The sequence below is a fragment of the Pelobates fuscus genome, chromosome 3 (genome assembly GCF_036172605.1).
Source record: "Pelobates fuscus isolate aPelFus1 chromosome 3, aPelFus1.pri, whole genome shotgun sequence".
Taxonomy (NCBI): Eukaryota; Metazoa; Chordata; class Amphibia; order Anura; family Pelobatidae; genus Pelobates; species Pelobates fuscus.
In genome coordinates, this window is record NC_086319.1 from 166,985,991 (window position 1) to 167,006,331 (window position 20,341).

General features: G+C 41.8%; 1 protein-coding gene across 1 annotated transcript in view; it reads left to right on the top strand.

Moving 5' to 3' along the window:
* The window catches only part of MICAL3 (microtubule associated monooxygenase, calponin and LIM domain containing 3), a 216,598-nt gene that overhangs the window by 139,415 nt on the left and 56,842 nt on the right, over positions 1-20,341 (top strand). Inside the window, exons 26-29 of the mRNA XM_063447645.1 lie at positions 3,971-4,221; positions 5,078-5,167; positions 8,356-8,511; positions 9,116-9,193. Of these exons, the coding sequence (XP_063303715.1) occupies positions 3,971-4,221; positions 5,078-5,167; positions 8,356-8,511; positions 9,116-9,193 (575 nt within the window). The remainder of the gene's footprint in view (positions 1-3,970; positions 4,222-5,077; positions 5,168-8,355; positions 8,512-9,115; positions 9,194-20,341) is intronic.

The window sequence follows — 20,341 nt, forward strand, 5'->3', positions numbered from 1 at the left end:
GATCGGTGCGGTCACACTATTACAGTGCCCAATCAGCACCACAGTGTAGCCGCGCCTGATTGGCGCGGTCGCGCTAAAGGAGGGAGAGGTTACTCACCTGACCGCCAAAGCCTCTCCCTCCATGCAGCCTGTGGATCGGCGGCCAGGTCCAGCGTTGGGAGGGATGCCAGCCGCTGCAAGACAGTGCTAAATAAGAACGCCACCCACAATGAGGTCACTAGTGGGACCCAAATTAGTCAATAGCAGGATTTAAAGAACAAATATCAATGGTATATCTAATAGTGACAATAATGCTCTAAAACACCCGTGTGGTATCCCCTATACCAACACCAAAATATACATACAATACAAACACAATGGATGGAGCAAATATAATCCTCTCTTCTCAATTGATTCAATAATGCTTTGGAGACAGAGAGGTACACAGAATAGTGCAGATAACTTTAAAATATCAATGTAAAAGATAACGTGTAAGGAAACACTCACAAAATCAGAGCCAATTTAGAACCTGGCTCTGGTATCAGTGGCCTCAGGATCTTTCAAGGGTGATCCAAATCCCTCTATGGATGGTCTGGATATCCAATGGAAACTTGCTCCCAATAATAGACTGCAAAGGGTCCAGATGATTGAAAAGTAAAAACTTATATTTATTGATAGAGATAAAATAAAAATCTATAGAATAAGTAAAAGGTTTCGCCTCATTTGGCTTCCTCAGTTGGCTGTGTTTCTGTCCAGATCGGTCTTTAAATGCTGTATTTCGCAGGTTTTTCTTCCGGTGGAACGCACCTTGCGTTCCATTCCTCCGTCGGCGTTCACTTCCTGGTTCTGGTCACATGGGACTTCAGTATTATTCCTGCTTTCGGTCTATGATCGTAAGTGGAACGCATTGTGCATCACACCTTCGGCGTTCAAGAATACTATCTATGTGGGACACACCCAAAAATGTCCATAATCAACCTATTTAAACAATCTGTGAATATGGCATCAATAAAATTTGTCCAAAATAATATATGTCAGGCTGTTATAATGAATGTATCTCTCTTGAATTATGTAAAGGAATATGTCAATAGAATCAAAATGTGTATATATATATATATATATATACAATTCCAAAGTATTTTTATCTGAAAGTGTTCGTAAAGTGGCAGTGCAGATTTAATTGTGCATAGTTCAATAGTAAATACTATTCCATATTTTGATAATATCCCATAATCAACCTTATAAGAGTGAGATAGTATTCAAATAGCATGTTGCCAAATTAAATATACAATAGCAGGATTTACTGGGTTATTTAAAGCCAAACCTGCAGTTGTTCAGTGCCCTGTCGTGGTTTCCATCCTGTTGGTTATCCGAGAGCGCGTTCCTGTTTCTGATTTTTGATCTTGGCTTGACTTCCCATATTTCTGGTATCCCTGACTATTTGGCTTTATTTCCGTATTTGTTCCTTTCTGTATTCCTGACCTCGGCTCATTACTGTTTATTTTATTTTGTTAATTCTGGCCATTCTAATGCCCCGTAATACGTTGTTACTGTTTTGTTACGTGTTTTACTTAATTCTGCGTGTTGGGCCACTGGTCGGTCCGTCCTGACACTTTCCTCTCGCCCCACCACTTGCACGATTGATCCTGTCCCCTCTAACCTGTCAGATCTCTCTCCCTTTGTCTTGTGCCTTCCTTAACACACATCTTCAACTGCTCTCTCTCTCTTCTGGTATTGTCCCTGCTGACCTTAAACATGCTACTGTAGTACCTATCATGAAAAAAACATCCCTCGACCCGTCCACCACCTCTATCGGCCCACATCCCTGCTCCTTTTTTTCTCAAAGCTTCTGGAAAGACTTGTCTACCCGTGTATCTCACTTCCTCAATTCCAACTCTCTACTTGACCCTCTTCAATCTGGCTTCCGCCCCCTCCACTCTACTGAGACTGCTCTTATCAAAGTTACGAACGACCTAATGGCAGCTAAATCCAAAGGCCACTACTCCATACTAATTCTGCTTGACCTCTCTGCTGCCTTTGACACTGTTAATCATGCTCTCCTTATTCAAATGTTTTTGTTTTTTTAATTATAAATTCTTTATTTTTCGTGTGCAATGAAGAGTACAATAGCCTCCTTACGTCAGACATTATCATAAGCATTTTGCAAGATTCTAGTCACACATTTTTTCTAAGTACATTTGGTCTCAATGTTATAACGAGTGAATTGAGGTGTAGAACTGTTTGGGTGAAAGGCACCCGTCTAAGGAGATCACCCTGAGTACTGCGGGGCCGTAGGTGGAGGGGGATGGGCGGTTTCGGCTATGTGTGATAGCTGTTCTGTTCCCCAGTCGTGGCTCACTAGCTTATGGGTGTGCGATGTGTCTCGTGGCCTCGGTGTGAGTGGACGGGGATTGTATGGTGATAGTTGCAGGGTTACTTTGTGTTGCCCCCTATCATGTCTAGGCCCCGTCTCCTGTCTCTTCTGATTGTAGTTATTGGTGTACTCGAGTGGGAGTGGTGTTCTGGGAGTCATAGGGTGCCGTTTAGTCATAGGAGTGGCTGTGTGTTACGCTGGTCAAGTTTAGTGCTATTAAAGGTTTGGGTCTAGTTGTATGAAAGTCGCCGTGTTGCGTCTGGGTAAAACTGTGCCCGTGGGGCAAGAGGCTAAAGTGTGTGGTATGTCGGTAGGTATGGTACCGGACAGGGTTACCCGTTTACTGGGGGGGAGGTGGTGTCACCGTGGCAGTATTTGTCAGCTCCCTTGGGCCTTTTTACCCGTTACAAAAACCGTTAGGGTATGACAAACGGTATGTAAAGTTAGGAACAGTGTTAACGTAAAATATTTAAACTATGTAAACTAAAGCCTATAAGGCTGTATGCAGAGAGAGTTAGTTCAGGTTTTCGTGCCCCAGCTTGGTCCAGGTGTTACGTGTAGGAAGGGAGCCGCCCGCGAGAAGTCCTGCAAGCGTGAGTTGGCCGTACAGTTGCGAGCAATCGTTTAAGAAGTGCCTTAAAACCCATCTTTTTAGGAAAGCTTATGGCCTCCCAGAGTAACCTCTACCTTACATACCTATCTCTTGCTCTCTCCTAAAGGGCAGCACTTTACTCTCTCCTCCAGCTCTGCTTCACTCCCACCTTATTTGATTGCGCTTTCCTGTCCTATTGTGTTTTACACCCCACCTCCTATAGACTGTAAGCTTGTTTGAGCAGGGTCCTCTTCAACCTATCGTTCCTGTAAGTTTTCTTGTTATTGTCCTATTTATAGATAAATCTCCCCATGAGCTAAAATGGCGATGATAATAATAATGTAGAGTTCATTTTCATATTACCGGTAACTCAAATTAAAATGTGTTATTTAAAAAAAAAAAAAAAAAAAAAAAAGAAAGAAAGAAATATGTATATCACACATTAAAATCCAGACTTTTAAAACTGGTCTAAAACTCTTTAATTCTTGAAAATGGCTCCGTATATTTTTATGAAAAACATTCGTACCATTGAGATTATGTGTTTAGAAAATGAGCTTGAGGCACAATGTTAAAAATGAAGCTGTCAACATGAACAGCAGTGGAATGTTCCTGCTATTTGCTCCACAATATATTAAATAGTCTGTCATCGCTCTATGTGCAAACACCCTTTGTGAAGTACATATGTGTCTCTGAATTCAGTAGAAACCAGCACTGTCAGAATCTATATATATTAGCTCAGATGCTCATACTTTATTGTGTACTGCCATAGAATGGAAATCTCCCATATATTGGGGACTTGGCACCTGGCACTTTAGACTTCTAGATTGATATACCTGCTTGTCCTTTTTGGATAGTTGTTGTAAATGCTCCAAAGTCTGAGCACTTTGTGTCAGTATTCATATTGTATAGTCATCTTTGTATGGTATATGATTAGACTGTGTTTACTCAATAAGTCCTGGTTAAATACCAGCTCTTGGCAGAATCGAAAATGTCTATCTCTGTTTGTTTGCTTCTCCCCCTTACAGCAGCTCAGAGTCTGAAATGGAAGAAGAAGATGAAGATGAGCAGGATGATATAGAGGATCATTTGCCTTCTTCAGATTTGGGAGGTGTGCCATGGAGGGAGGCTGTAAAAATCCATGCAAAGCTGAAGGGAAAAAGTCCAGAGGATCTAGAAGGACAGGGAGCCTTAGTGATAGGAGACATTGAATATGAAGAGGAAGAATATGAAGATGAGGAGGAGGAGGAAGAGGAGGAGGAAGGAGTCTCAAGTGAAGGTCAGTTTTTACGAAGTGTTAGTGTTGGATACAAGCGGTATGACAAGAAGATTACAAGGGAATCTGGTTACACAGGTGACATTTGTGGCACAAGTAACTGAAAATGGGGACAGCATTACTGAGGACAGTCTGTGCAATTCTGTGCTGTCCTATGGAAGAGAGAAATGTCTGACCCAGTTTGTCAATGCCATATAGTCCAGACCCAAAGTGACTCTCCACTGAATCCACATTAATAGCAGCAAATTACAATATATTTTAGTAGAATTATAATTAATTATTCCTGTCTCCATTTCTTGGACTGCAGGCAATGTCTTATCATATGCAGTTGAACCCTAAATATGGGTAGCTTTCAGTTTGCAAGAGCAGTCAATGATGGTGACGCTTTCTGCAGCATTTGTTTGACCATATACACTATGCACAATATTCTAGCTCTTTTCTTCCTGAACTGATAGTTCAAAGACCGGTGCTAAAACTCTAAAATCGGTGTAGTCACCATTAGAAGTAACTACTCTGAGGCTAAAGTAGACTTTACAGGGTTGAAAAAGTAGAGACTGGTCCTCACAGTATTCATGAAATATTTCTATTTGCAATAAATTCTCAAAATTCCCAATACTAAGCTATGATCAAGTAAAGTCTCAATTTCCCTCTTTCGGACTAGATTATTTATATCAAATAAAAGTTGTCAATGCTCTGTTCAGTATTCTATTCTAAGCCATGGAGAGGAGCACCTGGGGGGGGTTTGATAATTTTTGTAAGGTCTCCTATACTTCACTCTCTCATATCTACTTCTCTGTCCCTCTCCCTTCCTTCTCTCTCTCTTGGGGTGAGGGGTGTTTTTCCACTACCTCATTTGCAGAGGGTGAGTATTGCCCTTGGGAGAGAGAAATCCAGCAGGGTCTGTGGCTTGAACGAATCACTGATGAAGATACAGTTGGTACATTTAAAGGTATCCTGCTCTGTCCCTTTGTTCCTTTCCCTGGCAAGATGCGCTAACAATTAAGAAGGTCCTACACCCCTAGTAATAGCCCATTCTACAATGCCTAGGGCCACAAATATACATATTAATACAAAACCAATGTCTGCTCTCTTTTCCATAGAGTAAAGGTGTTGGACATTTATATTATCCACACTAGAGAATTTAGGCACAAAATTATAAAGGGGCACTACCATCAATTTACTTTTAAAATTGAATACATTTACAGCCCATAAAAATAAATACCGTACATTTAAAAAAATAAAAACCTGAAGTGCTAAACATGACTTGTAAAAAAAATTATAAATGTATTTTAAACAAATAGACAAATTGATAATAGTAGATCATACTTTTACTGCTCAGGAGCAGTTCTACTCATCTGTAACGTGATGGCTAATTCTGTCAATGTATACACTGTTCAATTCACTGTTTAGGGAAAAGGGCTGTGTACAGCAAATAGTCAAGAGTCACAGTGTGGTTCCCTGGTAGATAGAGAGAGAGAGAACTTAGCCCAAGTTCTGCATGCAGTGTGCACATGCAATACATACAGCTTGAACAAATTTGATATCTGACAATCAGATTTTACTATTCTGGTTTCCTGATGGTCCGCTCCAGTGGCTGGTTTAGAGCTACAGGGATTCTTACAAATAGCAGCAGTTCAAGTTTTGATGGTGCTTAGACTGACCAAGCGTAAGTAAGCCAGGATATATTAAAAAGCAGTATTAACTTTTTTTAGTTTGTTTATTTACATTTTTTTTTTTTTTTTTAAATTGTTGTCAAATTTCCATTAACCTTTTGGTGGTGGTGTGCCTTTAAACATGCGTTTCCTTACGTCCTTTTCGATGTCTTTCTTTAACGTAATGAGAAATGGCCTTATAGTCATGTAGATGGTTCTTCTTATTAAGGTTAAAATGGTTAGCAGATAACCATATTTTTATAAATACAATTCAGGGGTGTAGGACACGTCAGTGTGTGCATGATATGCAGGTCCTAACCAAAAGCAATTAACTATACATGCATGGACCTTTGCAGCAATGCAGCAGAAGGGATTGCGTAACCCACAACCCTGAAATATTATAATATATCTAACAGGAGTTTAAATGTTGTCAGGCCTTTGTTGAGAAATCGTGCTGGCAAATACGCTGCTCGCCCCTCTGCTATATATCCCAGTGCATGAATCAAGGTAATTGCTTTGCAGAGTGTTGGTTTTCTTTGCTTCTAGTATATATATAAAAAAAATTATATTAAAGGAACACTATAGTCCCCTAAATTACTTTAGCTAAATAAAGCAGTTTTAGTGTATAGATCATTCCCCTGCAATTTCACTGCTCAATTCACTGCCATTTAGGAGTTAAATCACTTTGTTTCTGTTTATGCAGCCCTAGCCACACCTCCCCTGGATTGACAGAGCCTGCATGAAAAAAAAAAAACTGGTTTCACTTTCAAAAAGATGTAATTTATCTTAAATAATTGTAGCTCAATCTCTAAATTGAACTAATCACATACAGGAGGCTCTTGCAGGGTCTAGCAAGCTATTAACATAGCAGGGGATAAGAAAATCTTAATTAAACAGAACTTACAATAAAGAAAGCCTAAATAGGGCTCTCTTTACAGGAAGTGTTTATGGAAGGCTGTGCAAGTCACATGCAGGGAGGTGTGACTAGGGTTCATAAACAAAGGGATTTAACTCCTAAATGGCAGAGGATTGAGCAGTGAGGCTGCAGGGGCATGCTCTATACACCAAAACTGCTTCATTAAGCTAAAGTTGTTCAGGTGACTATAGTGTCTTTTTAATATTAAGTTTCTCCAAAAGACACATCTTATCTCTTAAAGTAGATATATCACTTACCTGAAAGCAACGTTATAGTACAGTAATGGCTACAATGTTAAACAAACACTCAGAGTACCATAACTACTACACCCTTCCAGAGTAATCTGCCAAACTTTTTTTAAAACAGTTTGGACACTTAACTGTGTCCCCGGGTGCTTGCGCTGTATCTGGTCTTCTATTACAGGAGATGCCAGATATCTTCAATGAGCTAAGAAGGTCAAGTACCCAGACTGTGCTCATTGGCTGAGAGTGCACAACCCTGCTTAGCTCATTGGAGCTAACCAGATATACTCCTGCAAGGAGAAGACTGGATGCAGCTTGGGTATTCTCTAAAATAACACTCCCGTGGTTATTCACTAAGGAGGGACTTGTTGGGAATTCAAACTAAATTTAAACCTTTAGACCAGATTAGCCAAACTGAAAATATGACTGTTTTGGAGATGTCTTCCACTTTGGCTTTTTTGGACATTTTCTTTTAATTTTAATTCATTAACCGTTTTTGAAAAATACTACTTTAATGAACTATCCAAGCAGTATAACTACAGCTTATTAAAGATATTACTATGTTGGGAAAGTGTTGAAATATAAAATATACCCTTTACGAGTTTCTAAAATGAGCTGACTCAAAAAAGTTTAATAAGATTTTGTTAACAAATGTGGAAATATGGCATTGACGGTGTTACCTGTAAGCACGAATTGAATAGAAGAGTTGTTTTTTTTTTAATATAAAGCAAGCCAGGGGCTACTTTATACTGTATGAAACAATACAAGGAAAGTGTGCTGCTGGGAAAAAGGGCCCAAAGCTTTCCAGCCGGCTAAAGGTTTATAGTGAGCGTATTAGACTTGATAGATTGTTTTATAAATTGTTGTGAAAAGTGATTAGCAATGTTGCAAAGAAGGATTCAGTTTATTGGGCATTGCAGACATGACGTATATTAACAATGGTGCGTGCACATATGCCTAATCTTTGTGTATAGTAATGAATTCTTTGCTTAGACACATTTTAAATATGTCCTATATATGTCTGCAGTACATTCCTACACAAGCGCCAAACACACTTTTCATGACATGAAAATGATGGCTGAGCATTGTGGCAATGTAGCCCAAATATCTATAAGACTTAATGTATCATTGACCCGGATTGATTCCTGATATCAAATGAGCTTTATTTTGTAAGAGTAAGATGCTGCTTTAGCTGGATGCACGAAGTTAACATCATCTGCTACCTCTGTCTCTTTAGAACTGTAAATATCTGTCCTATTTTCTGTTCTTTCTTATTTTCCATTCCTACTGTGTCTGTCCTATGTCTCTCACCCCTGCTCCTCTCCAGCTGGGAATCTCAAGATACAACAAGCACTATCCCCTTTGGACCCTCTGGAAATCAAAGCAGATGTACACTGGACACATGTCCACAGTGTTAAGGAAAAGCAGGAAGGTGTTAAGACAGAGTCAGGAGAACTGAGCATTTCCTCTTCTCGTTCCAAAGGTAACACACTCCCAAGACCAGAGTTCTAGGTACCCCTGTGGGTAAAACAACAAGCTTAAATCTAAAATTTTAGAAGTCGAACCAATGGAATGTTTAACCCCTTAAGGAGCAAAATTCTGGAATAAAAGGGAATCGTGACATGTCACACATGTCATGTGTCCTTATTAATCTGATTGTGTCAGTTTTTATGATCCAGAATTGCTGAGGATATCGGGTGTTGTAATCAGCCAAAGGATTGCTTATAGATTAAAAAGCTACAAATGAATCATTTTCCAATCTTATTTTGTATTTTACTGCTTATGCTTTGAATTCACCATTTATTAAGCACCACGTGTGTTGTGTTCCTCACTCTTGAATGAAGTCCAACACTTGTCTGTGAAAAAGAACATTTAAATGTAAAATAAGTTGTGTTTCTATATAAAATATGTGTGTGTGTGTGTATATATATATATATATATATATGTGTGTGTGTGTGTGTGTGTGTGTGTGTATGTGTATATATATATATATATATATATATATATATATATAATAAGTTAGGAGCTTACAGTATAATATCCGGATTAGCATGAATTCTTTAATTTCAATTTTTATTTATTTTTAGTATCATCTGCCGTAGCTCTCAAGTTACCATCCCATCATCATGACCCAGTAAGAGCGTGGCTGGAGTCCGTTTCTGGAGGTAGAGAAAGTGTTGTATAACAAGCGCACTCCACTCTCACTGCCTCCTTTTGAAAGCTTTGCGTCTACAACTCTAGACAACCACGCGTTTTGCATGTTTCAATATCGGCTGGCTGCAGCTTCTGTAGTGCATGGTTAAAATACTGGTATAGTTAGTGTCCCTTTAAGGCCTATCTGGTGCTGATGGTGTTTATTTGGCATGCCAGCAATCCAGTTTGCTGGCTGTGCAAATGTGAGCTTTCCAGCAGCACTTCTAAAGCAACAATTCAGCTGTCATAAACAAAAACATCAGACCTCGACAATATTGCAGAATTATTATTTGGGGGAAAAAATAGAAGAAAAAAACATCTTCCCATTTTAGACCATAAGCCATCTTGTTTTGCTGTGGCTAATTAGTAAAGGATCTTACCCAATATAGGATATGTTGTCTTTAATTATCCCAGCTCTTAATATGTCTCCTATTGATTGTTAAAATTACTGGTTTGGTGAATATCCGTATGATCAGTAAAGGACAGAGGAAAGGTTTTAACTTGAAGTGTGAAAATGATGCTGTTTGCTCATTTACACAATGAGAATGAATCACTAAAGTCCTAAATAACGTCTAGTTGTGAAAATACCAAAAAGTTACAGAAAAGCTTTTTAACGTAATTGCAATGTGCTGCTTGCCATAGATCTGGGGGAACAAGATTTGCGTTACACACTTCGCTTCCTGCTGTGACTTGCTTCTACTTCCTGCTTATTCAAAAAAAGGTGTCCTGAAAAACTATTCCACCAGCAAGATGAGACCGCATATGCAGTTATAGATATTTTTAAAGTGTGAATAATATGTATGTGAATGTATGCAAAATATTTTTGTTAATGTGTAATTTTATGGAATAGCTTTATTTTGCATCTTCAGCAAACTTACTCTTACTGCAGTGTGTTACTCCATCCACTGGCATATACAATTACACAGAAAGATGCTAAAGATATTTGATGTTATAGGAAATTACATTGTGAAATGTGGTTTTATATTTAATGAACTGTTAAATAAAAATATATTTTTATATTGATCTTGAATCTAATCATGAGTAAGAGCTCATATATTATCTAGTGCAGCTGGTTATTAAAGGGATGCTATAGTCACCAGAACAGCTACAGTTTAACCCCTTAAGGACCAAACTTCTGGAATAAAAGGGAATCGCGACGTGTCAGACATGTCATGTGTCCTTAAGGGGTTAATGTAGTTGTTCTGGTGTGTATAGTATGTCCCTGCAGGCTTTTGCTGTAAACACTGCCTTTTCAGGAACACCTTCAGTGACAGCCACTGTGGCCACTAGAGGTGCTTCCTGGGTCAGTGTGGCACGATGCTGTTTGGCAATCAGGGCATTTGGCTGTACCCTCTGCCCCGCCTCCTTGGCTGAGATCTTCAGTCGGGGAAGGAGAGGAGGATGGGGGGCCTAAATAGTGTTTTTAACACTACAGGGTCATGAATACACATTTGTGTTCCTGACACTGTAGTGCTCCTTTAATCATTTTCAGTGTATTTAAGTCCATCTATGTTTTCTCATAGTGTCGATTTAAGTTTTCCTCTAGTGTTCTCTAGAGTATACAGTGTTATTTATGCTGGTGACCCAAGGGCACCATTGCCAATTTAAAAAATAAAAGTTGTAAATTGTACTTGTAGAGAAAATAGCTAATCAATGCACTTTTATTGTTAAATATATGGCACCAACTTATTCCACAGTGCTGTATAATATGGGGACTAACAAACACCTAGTTGCATACAGGAATAGAATGTGCTTAGGGCCCTTGCTGAAACAGGTTTACAATCTAAGGATTTCATCTAAAAACGATCTACATTTTGCTATAAAGTAAACACTGCATTTTATAGGATGTTAAAGAGTTACTAGGGTACATATCACAAAAGGCTACAATCAGCTGTGTTGTCAATCGAATTTATTTATTTTTTTGCCTAAAATTTAATATTCACTCTAAATTTTTGTAGAATTAACAATTCACATTTTTAACAATATTCCTAAAAGAATTTCTAATGTGCAAAAGATTGGTAAGACATTTTGTTGTTTACCGATAAATTCAGAGGAAATAGAGTAGCATAGAAGAAAACATTGAAATCAACGCTCTATACTGATTATAAGCAGCTTTAATTAAAATCCCACTCTTCATACATCAAATAATCACGTGAAAGACATGTCTGCAATATAATCAAGAGCCACTGGAGTAATGGGGAAAAAAACAAAGAAAAAAAAGTTAGATTATTTTCTAAATTGCCTTTTTTTTTTTCTTTTTTTTCTTAAAGATTACTGCCCATTAAAAATAGCTTTGATTCATTTAGTGGTAACCTAGAGATTGATAATGATAATATATGATCATATAGTGTACCATTTGGTAACTGATTTGCCACCAGGTGGTATCACAACCAGCATGGAACACTTAGAACACTTTTTTGCTTCTTTATGTTTACAATTTCGTTCTAGTGGCTTTATAAATTGAAAGCTTAATTTTAGAACTGTTTACACACAGTCCATTTCTCTCTCAAGTCACAAGACATTGTTCACAAGGCTGTTTGATTTTTGTCCAAGAGCAGTGTTCAGATTTATATTTTCGATGTTATTGCTAGTCATGTTGATCTAAATAAAAAAAGTTAAGATACTTAGTACGTAAAAAAAAATGTTTTATTCCCCCTTATGGTTGCATTTAGTTTCTAAATGTTACACAATCACACAAAAATAAATTCAGCGCGGAAGCAAAGTGATAATAGTCCAAAAACAGCTTGAACACCAATACAGAGACTCTCTTTTCCGATCAGAAAAGTGGATAAAAACAGGGGGTAGATGCAGCGCTTCAGTAATCCTTGACAAGGTATATGTGAAGAGAACCAGAGAAGAAATAATAGTGTAGTATTTAAAACTGTAGTGGTGATAAGTAAAATAAAAGATGTGCACTCACACTTTCCTGGAGCTTCAATACAGCTCCAGTGTATGCGCCTGGTCGGAATAATCCCCGCCTATGGATCAAGTGCAGAGGCAATTCTTCGAGTTATAGGTGTGGTAGGGGTTATCCTCATAAAAACAAACAAAAATTGTATATGGTGAAGTATGTAGCGCTATGAAGCATGGGTAGGTAAAAACTATAAAATGTACACTCATGTGAAATGGAGCCGCAAAACCTGGCTCCTCTGATAGCACTTGAAGTGGTACGATCCCCACTCAAGGATACAGGTGTAAATATAAATTCTTCCATCCGTGTATATGTAGAGATATACAAACAGAACCACAATAGTGTACACCGTAAAAAAGAGTGTAAGTAGAAATAAATGCGTTAAACCTACTCACATGCTAAAGAGCAAGTTCTGGTTTGCTCAATCCAAAGCTCTTGGGTGGTATGAACCCCATCAAGGATATAGCTCCCAACAATCCAACAGCAGCAAAGTTAGGTCCAATTAAAAAAGTACTTTATGTTAAAAAATAATAAAAGTAATACAATATATAATAAAATAGTGATAAAAAAAAGTTATAAACAATACACTTGTTACACGCGTTTCTCCTTGGATAGGTTTTAGGTAAAACACTTTTGATAAAGCCTATCCAAGGAGAAACACGCTAAGTGTATTGTTTATAACTTTTTTTTATCACATTTTATTTTATTATATATAGTATTACTTTTATTATTTTTTAACATTAAAGTACTTTTTTAATTGGACCTAACTTTGCTGCTGTTGGGTTGTTTGGGTGGGATCATACCACCCAAGCGCTTTGGATTGAGCAAACCGTAACTTGCTCTTTAGCATGTGAGTAGGTTTAACTTATTTATTTCTACTTACACTCCTTTTTACGGTGTACACTATTGTGGTTCTGTTTGTATATCTCTACATATACACGGATGGAAGAATTTATATTTACACCTGTATCCTTGAGTGGGGATCATACCACTTCAAGTGCTATCAGAGGAGCCAGGTTTTGCGGCTCCATTTAACATGAGTGTGCACAGGGCCGGCCTTAGGCATTTAGACGCCCTGTGCGAAAAATCTTCACAGCGCCCCCCCCCCCCCCGTCATCCATGTATGCTGTTATGTTTGTGTTGTCTGTGTATGTAATAGTACGTGTGATGACTGTGTGTGATATGTATGCTATGTGTGATATTTGTAATGGGTATATTAACAGTGTGTGATATGCGTGTATTGGTTGTATGTGACACACACACACACACACACACACACAGAGTCAGATGGCCATACACACACAGGAAGACATCCACACACGCACAAGCAGACAGTCATACACACGCACAAGCAGACAGTCATACACACACACACACACGCAGACAGTCATACACACAGACACACACAGACACACAGAGGCAGACAGTCATACACACAGAGGCAGACAGTCATACACACAGAGGCAGACAGTCATACACACAGAGGCAGACAGTCATACACACAGAGGCAGACAGTCATACACACAGAGGCAGACAGTCATACACACAGAGGCAGACAGTCATACACACAGAGGCAGACAGTCATACACACAGAGGCAGACAGTCATACACACAGAGGCAGACAGTCATACACACAGAGGCAGACAGTCATACACACAGAGGCAGACAGTCATACACACAGAGGCAGACAGTCATACACACAGAGGCAGACAGTCATACACACAGAGGCAGACAGTCATACACACAGAGGCAGACAGTCATACACACAGAGGCAGACAGTCATACACACAGAGGCAGACAGTCATACACACAGAGGCAGTCATACACAGTCACACACACAGAGGCATACAGTAATACACACAGACACACAGTGGCAGACAGTAATACACACAGACACACAGTGGCAGACAGTAATACACACAGACACACAGTGGCAGACAGTCATATACACAGACACACAGTGGCAGACAGTCATATACACACACACACGCAGACAGTCATATACACACACACACGCAGACAGTCATATACACACACACACGCAGACAGTCATATACACACACACACGCAGACAGTCATATACACACACACACACAGACAAACACACAGGCAGATAGTCACACACACAGAGGCAGACCGTTATACACACACACACGCAGACAGTCATACACACACACACAGGCAGATAGTCATACACACAGAGGCAGACAGTCATACACACAGACACACACACAGAGGCAGACAGTCATACACACACACACACAGACAGTAACACACACACACACACAGTTACCTGTGGAGTTCATTGTGGAGGCAGTGCAGCTCCTGGTGACTGGTGGGGAAGCAGGGACTCCTTCCTGCTTCCCCTGCAGCAGTTTTCCGGCGCTTTTAGCTCCGCCCCCGCCGCACGGTAAGCTCCGCCCCCGCTGCAAATGTAAAAAAAAAAAAAAAATTTTTTTTTTTTTTTTTTTTTTTTTAAATCGGCTGTGCGGCCGCACGGCGCCCCCTGCTCCATGGCGCCCTGTGCGGCCGCACAGCTCGCACACCCCTAAGGCCGGCCCTGAGTGTGCATTTTATAGTTTTTACCTACCCTTGCTTCATAGCGCTACATACTTCACCATATACAATTTTTGTTTGTTTTTATGAGGATAACCCCTACCACACCTATAACTCGAAGAATTGCCTCTGCACTTGATCCATAGGCGGGGATTATTCCGCCCAGGCGCATACACTGGAGCTGTATTGAAGCTCCAGGAAAATGTGAGTGCACATCTTTTATTTTACTTATCACCACTACAGTTTTAAATACTGCACTATTATTTCTTCTCTGGTTCTCTTCACATATACCTTGTCAAGCATTACTGAAGCGCTGCACCTACCCCCCTGTTTTTATCCAGTTTCTAAATGTTGTTTCTAGCTGAGAGAAGATAATTCAGTAAACATTTTAAATCAAATTTTTGCTTAACCCCTTAAGGACCAAACTTCTGGAATAAAAGGGAATCATGACATGTCAGACATGTCATGTGTCCTTAAGGGGTTAAACACAACTCTTGAAGCATGTGAAGCAACACACTTTTTTAAATTTTGTGTTTATATGCATATTTGATATTGGTAGATACCCTTTGCTGCCAGTGGAAAATGTATGTAGCCTCATATAGCAATGTGGCATCACAGCAATGCAGTGTGTGAAGAATAGGGTTGCAGAAGAGCATGGAATGTAAAAATAATTATTTGAAGGACTGAATAAAATATAGAGCAGAGTTTTGGCGGGCAGCCTAGAATATGGAGCAGAGTTTTGGCGGGCAGCCTAGAATATGGAGCAGAGTTTTGGCGGGCAGCCTAGAATATGGAGCAGAGTTTTTAGGGGCAGCCTAGAATACGGTGCAGTGTTTTTAGGGGCAGCCTAGAATACGGTGCAGTGTTTTTAGGGGCAGCCTAGAATACGGTGCAGTGTTTTTAGGGGCAGCCTAGAATACGGTGCAGTGTTTTTAGGGGCAGCCTAGAATACGGTGCAGTGTTTTTAGGGGCAGCCTAGAATACGGTGCAGTGTTTTTAGGGGCAGCATAGAATACGGTGCAGTGTTTTTAGGGGCAGCATAGAATACGGTGCAGTGTTTTTAGGGGCAGCCTAGAATACGGTGCAGTGTTTTTAGGGGCAGCATAGAATACGGTGCAGTGTTTTTAGGGGCAGCATAGAATACGGTGCAGTGTTTTTAGGGGCAGCATAGAATACGGTGCAGTGTTTTTAGGGGCAGCATAGAATACGGTGCAGTGTTTTTAGGGGCAGCCTAGTAAATGGTGCAGTGTTTTTAGGGGCAGCCTAGTAAATGGTGCAGTGTTTTTAGGGGCAGCCTAGTACATGGTGCAGTGTTTTTAGGGGCAGCCTAGTACATGGTGCAGTGTTTTTAGGGGCAGCCTAGTAAATGGTGCAGTGTTTTTAGGGGCAGCCTAGTACATGGTGCAGTGTTTTTAGAGGCAGCCTAGTACATGGTGCAGCGTTTTTAGGGGCAGCCTAGTAAATGGTGCAGCGTTTTTAGGGGCAGCCTAGTACATGGTGCAGTGTTTTTAGGGGCAGCCTAGTACATGGTGCAGTGTTTTTAGGGGCAGCCTAGTACATGGTGCAGTGTTTTTAGGGGCAGCCTAGTACATGGTGCAGTGTTTTTAGGGGCAGCCTAGTACATGGTGCAGTGTTTTTAGGGGCAGCCTAGTACATGGTGCAGCGTTTTTAGGGGCAGCCTAGTAAATGGTGCAGCGTTTTTAGGGGCAGCCTAGTACATGGTGCAGTGTTTTTAGGGGCAGCCTAGTACATGGTGCAGTGTTTTTAGGGGCAGCCTAGAATACGGTGCAGTGTTTTTAGGGGCAGCCTAGAATACGGTGCAGTGTTTTTAGGGGCAGCCTAGAATACGGTGCAGTGTTTTTAGGGGCAGCATAGAATACGGTGCAGTGTTTTTAGGGGCAGCATAGAATACGGTGCAGTGTTTTTAGGGGCAGCCTAGTAAATGGTGCAGTGTTTTTAGGGGCAGCCTAGTACATGGTGCAGTGTTTTTAGGGGCAGCCTAGTACATGGTGCAGTGTTTTTAGGGGCAGCCTAGTACATGGTGCAGCGTTTTTAGGGGCAGCCTAGTAAATGGTGCAGCGTTTTTAGGGGCAGCCTAGTACATGGTGCAGCGTTTTTAGGGGCAGCCTAGTACATGGTGCAGTGTTTTTAGGGGCAGCCTAGTACATGGTGCAGTGTTTTTAGGGGCAGCCTAGTACATGGTGCAGTGTTTTTAGGGGCAGCCTAGTACATGGTGCAGTGTTTTTAGGGGCAGCCTAGTACATGGTGCAGTGTTTTTAGGGGCAGCCTAGTACATGGTGCAGTGTTTTTAGGGGCAGCCTAGTACATGGTGCAGTGTTTTTAGGGGCAGCCTAGTACATGGTGCAGCGTTTTTAGGGGCAGCCTAGTAAATGGTGCAGCGTTTTTAGGGGCAGCCTAGTACATGGTGCAGTGTTTTTAGGGGCAGCCTAGTACATGGTGCAGTGTTTTTAGGGGCAGCCTAGAATACGGTGCAGTGTTTTTAGGGGCAGCCTAGAATACGGTGCAGTGTTTTTAGGGGCAGCATAGAATACGGTGCAGTGTTTTTAGGGGCAGCATAGAATACGGTGCAGTGTTTTTAGGGGCAGCATAGAATACGGTGCAGTGTTTTTAGGGGCAGCCTAGTAAATGGTGCAGTGTTTTTAGGGGCAGCCTAGTAAATGGTGCAGTGTTTTTAGGGGCAGCCTAGTACATGGTGCAGTGTTTTTAGGGGCAGCCTAGTACATGGTGCAGTGTTTTTAGGGGCAGCCTAGTACATGGTGCAGTGTTTTTAGGGGCAGCCTAGTAAATGGTGCAGTGTTTTTAGGGGCAGCCTAGTACATGGTGCAGCGTTTTTAGGGGCAGCCTAGTACATGGTGCAGTGTTTTTAGGGGCAGCCTAGTAAATGGTGCAGTGTTTTTAGGGGCAGCCTAGTAAATGGTGCAGCGTTTTTAGGGGCAGCCTAGTAAATGGTGCAGCGTTTTTAGGGGCAGCCTAGTAAATGGTGCAGCGTTTTTAGGGGCAGCCTAGTACATGGTGCAGTGTTTTTAGGGGCAGTGTTTTTAGGGGCAGCCTAGTACATGGTGCAGTGTTTTTAGGGGCAGCCTAGTACATGGTGCAGTGTTTTTAGGGGCAGCCTAGTACATGGTGCAGCGTTTTTAGGGGCAGCCTAGTACATGGTGCAGCGTTTTTAGGGGCAGCCTAGTAAATGGTGCAGCGTTTTTCGGGGCAGCCTAGTACATGGTGCAGTGTTTTTAGGGGCAGCCTAGTACATGGTGCAGTGTTTTTAGGGGCAGCCTAGTACATGGTGCAGTGTTTTTAGGGGCAGCCTAGTACATGGTGCAGCGTTTTTAGGGGCAGCCTAGTAAATGGTGCAGCGTTTTTAGGGGCAGCCTAGTACATGGTGCAGTGTTTTTAGGGGCAGCCTAGTACATGGTGCAGTGTTTTCAGGGGCAGCCTAGTACATGGTGCAGTGTTTTTAGGGGCAGCCTAGTACATGGTGCAGTGTTTTTAGGGGCAGCCTAGTACATGGTGCAGTGTTTTTAGGGGCAGCCTAGTACATGGTGCAGCGTTTTTAGGGGCAGCCTAGTAAATGGTGCAGCGTTTTTAGGGGCAGCCTAGTACATGGTGCAGTGTTTTTAGGGGCAGCCTAGTACATGGTGCAGTGTTTTTAGGGGCAGCCTAGTACATGGTGCAGTGTTTTTAGGGGCAGCCTAGAATACGGTGCAGTGTTTTTAGGGGCAGCCTAGAATACGGTGCAGTGTTTTTAGGGGCAGCCTAGAATACGGTGCAGTGTTTTTAGGGGCAGCATAGAATACGGTGCAGTGTTTTTAGGGGCAGCATAGAATACGGTGCAGTGTTTTTAGGGGCAGCCTAGTAAATGGTGCAGTGTTTTTAGGGGCAGCCTAGTACATGGTGCAGTGTTTTTAGGGGCAGCCTAGTACATGGTGCAGTGTTTTTAGGGGCAGCCTAGTACATGGTGCAGCGTTTTTAGGGGCAGCCTAGTAAATGGTGCAGCGTTTTTAGGGGCAGCCTAGTACATGGTGCAGCGTTTTTAGGGGCAGCCTAGTACATGGTGCAGTGTTTTTAGGGGCAGCCTAGTACATGGTGCAGTGTTTTTAGGGGCAGCCTAGTACATGGTGCAGTGTTTTTAGGGGCAGCCTAGTACATGGTGCAGTGTTTTTAGGGGCAGCCTAGTACATGGTGCAGTGTTTTTAGGGGCAGCCTAGTACATGGTGCAGTGTTTTTAGGGGCAGCCTAGTACATGGTGCAGCGTTTTTAGGGGCAGCCTAGTAAATGGTGCAGCGTTTTTAGGGGCAGCCTAGTACATGGTGCAGTGTTTTTAGGGGCAGCCTAGTACATGGTGCAGTGTTTTTAGGGGCAGCCTAGTACATGGTGCAGTGTTTTTAGGGGCAGCCTAGAATACGGTGCAGTGTTTTTAGGGGCAGCCTAGAATACGGTGCAGTGTTTTTAGGGGCAGCATAGAATACGGTGCAGTGTTTTTAGGGGCAGCATAGAATACGGTGCAGTGTTTTTAGGGGCAGCATAGAATACGGTGCAGTGTTTTTAGGGGCAGCCTAGTAAATGGTGCAGTGTTTTTAGGGGCAGCCTAGTAAATGGTGCAGTGTTTTTAGGGGCAGCCTAGTAAATGGTGCAGTGTTTTTAGGGGCAGCCTAGTACATGGTGCAGTGTTTTTAGGGGCAGCCTAGTCCATGGTGCAGTGTTTTTAGGGGCAGCCTAGTACATGGTGCAGTGTTTTTAGGGGCAGCCTAGTAAATGGTGCAGTGTTTTTAGGGGCAGCCTAGTACATGGTGCAGCGTTTTTAGGGGCAGCCTAGTACATGGTGCAGTGTTTTTAGGGGCAGCCTAGTAAATGGTGCAGCGTTTTTAGGGGCAGCCTAGTAAATGGTGCAGCGTTTTTAGGGGCAGCCTAGTAAATGGTGCAGCGTTTTTAGGGGCAGCCTAGTACATGGTGCAGTGTTTTTAGGGGCAGCCTAGTACATGGTGCAGTGTTTTTAGGGGCAGTGTTTTTAGGGGCAGCCTAGTACATGGTGCAGTGTTTTTAGGGGCAGCCTAGTACATGGTGCAGTGTTTTTAGGGGCAGCCTAGTACATGGTGCAGCGTTTTTAGGGGCAGCCTAGTACATGGTGCAGCGTTTTTAGGGGCAGCCTAGTAAATGGTGCAGCGTTTTTCGGGGCAGCCTAGTACATGGTGCAGTGTTTTTAGGGGCAGCCTAGTACATGGTGCAGTGTTTTTAGGGGCAGCCTAGTACATGGTGCAGTGTTTTTAGGGGCAGCCTAGTACATGGTGCAGTGTTTTTAGGGGCAGCCTAGTACATGGTGCAGTGTTTTTAGGGGCAGCCTAGTACATGGTGCAGTGTTTTTAGGGGCAGCCTAGTACATGGTGCAGCGTTTTTAGGGGCAGCCTAGTACATGGTGCAGCGTTTTTAGGGGCAGCCTAGTAAATGGTGCGGTGTTTTTAGGGGCAGCCTAGTACATGGTGCAGTGTTTTTAGGGGCAGCCTAGTACATGGTGCAGCGTTTTTAGGGGCAGCCTAGTACATGGTGCAGCGTTTTGGAGAGAAGCATATTTTCAGCACTGAAGGTCTGACATAGAGAGATGGCCACATTAAGTGTACAGAATGCATTGTTACAAATT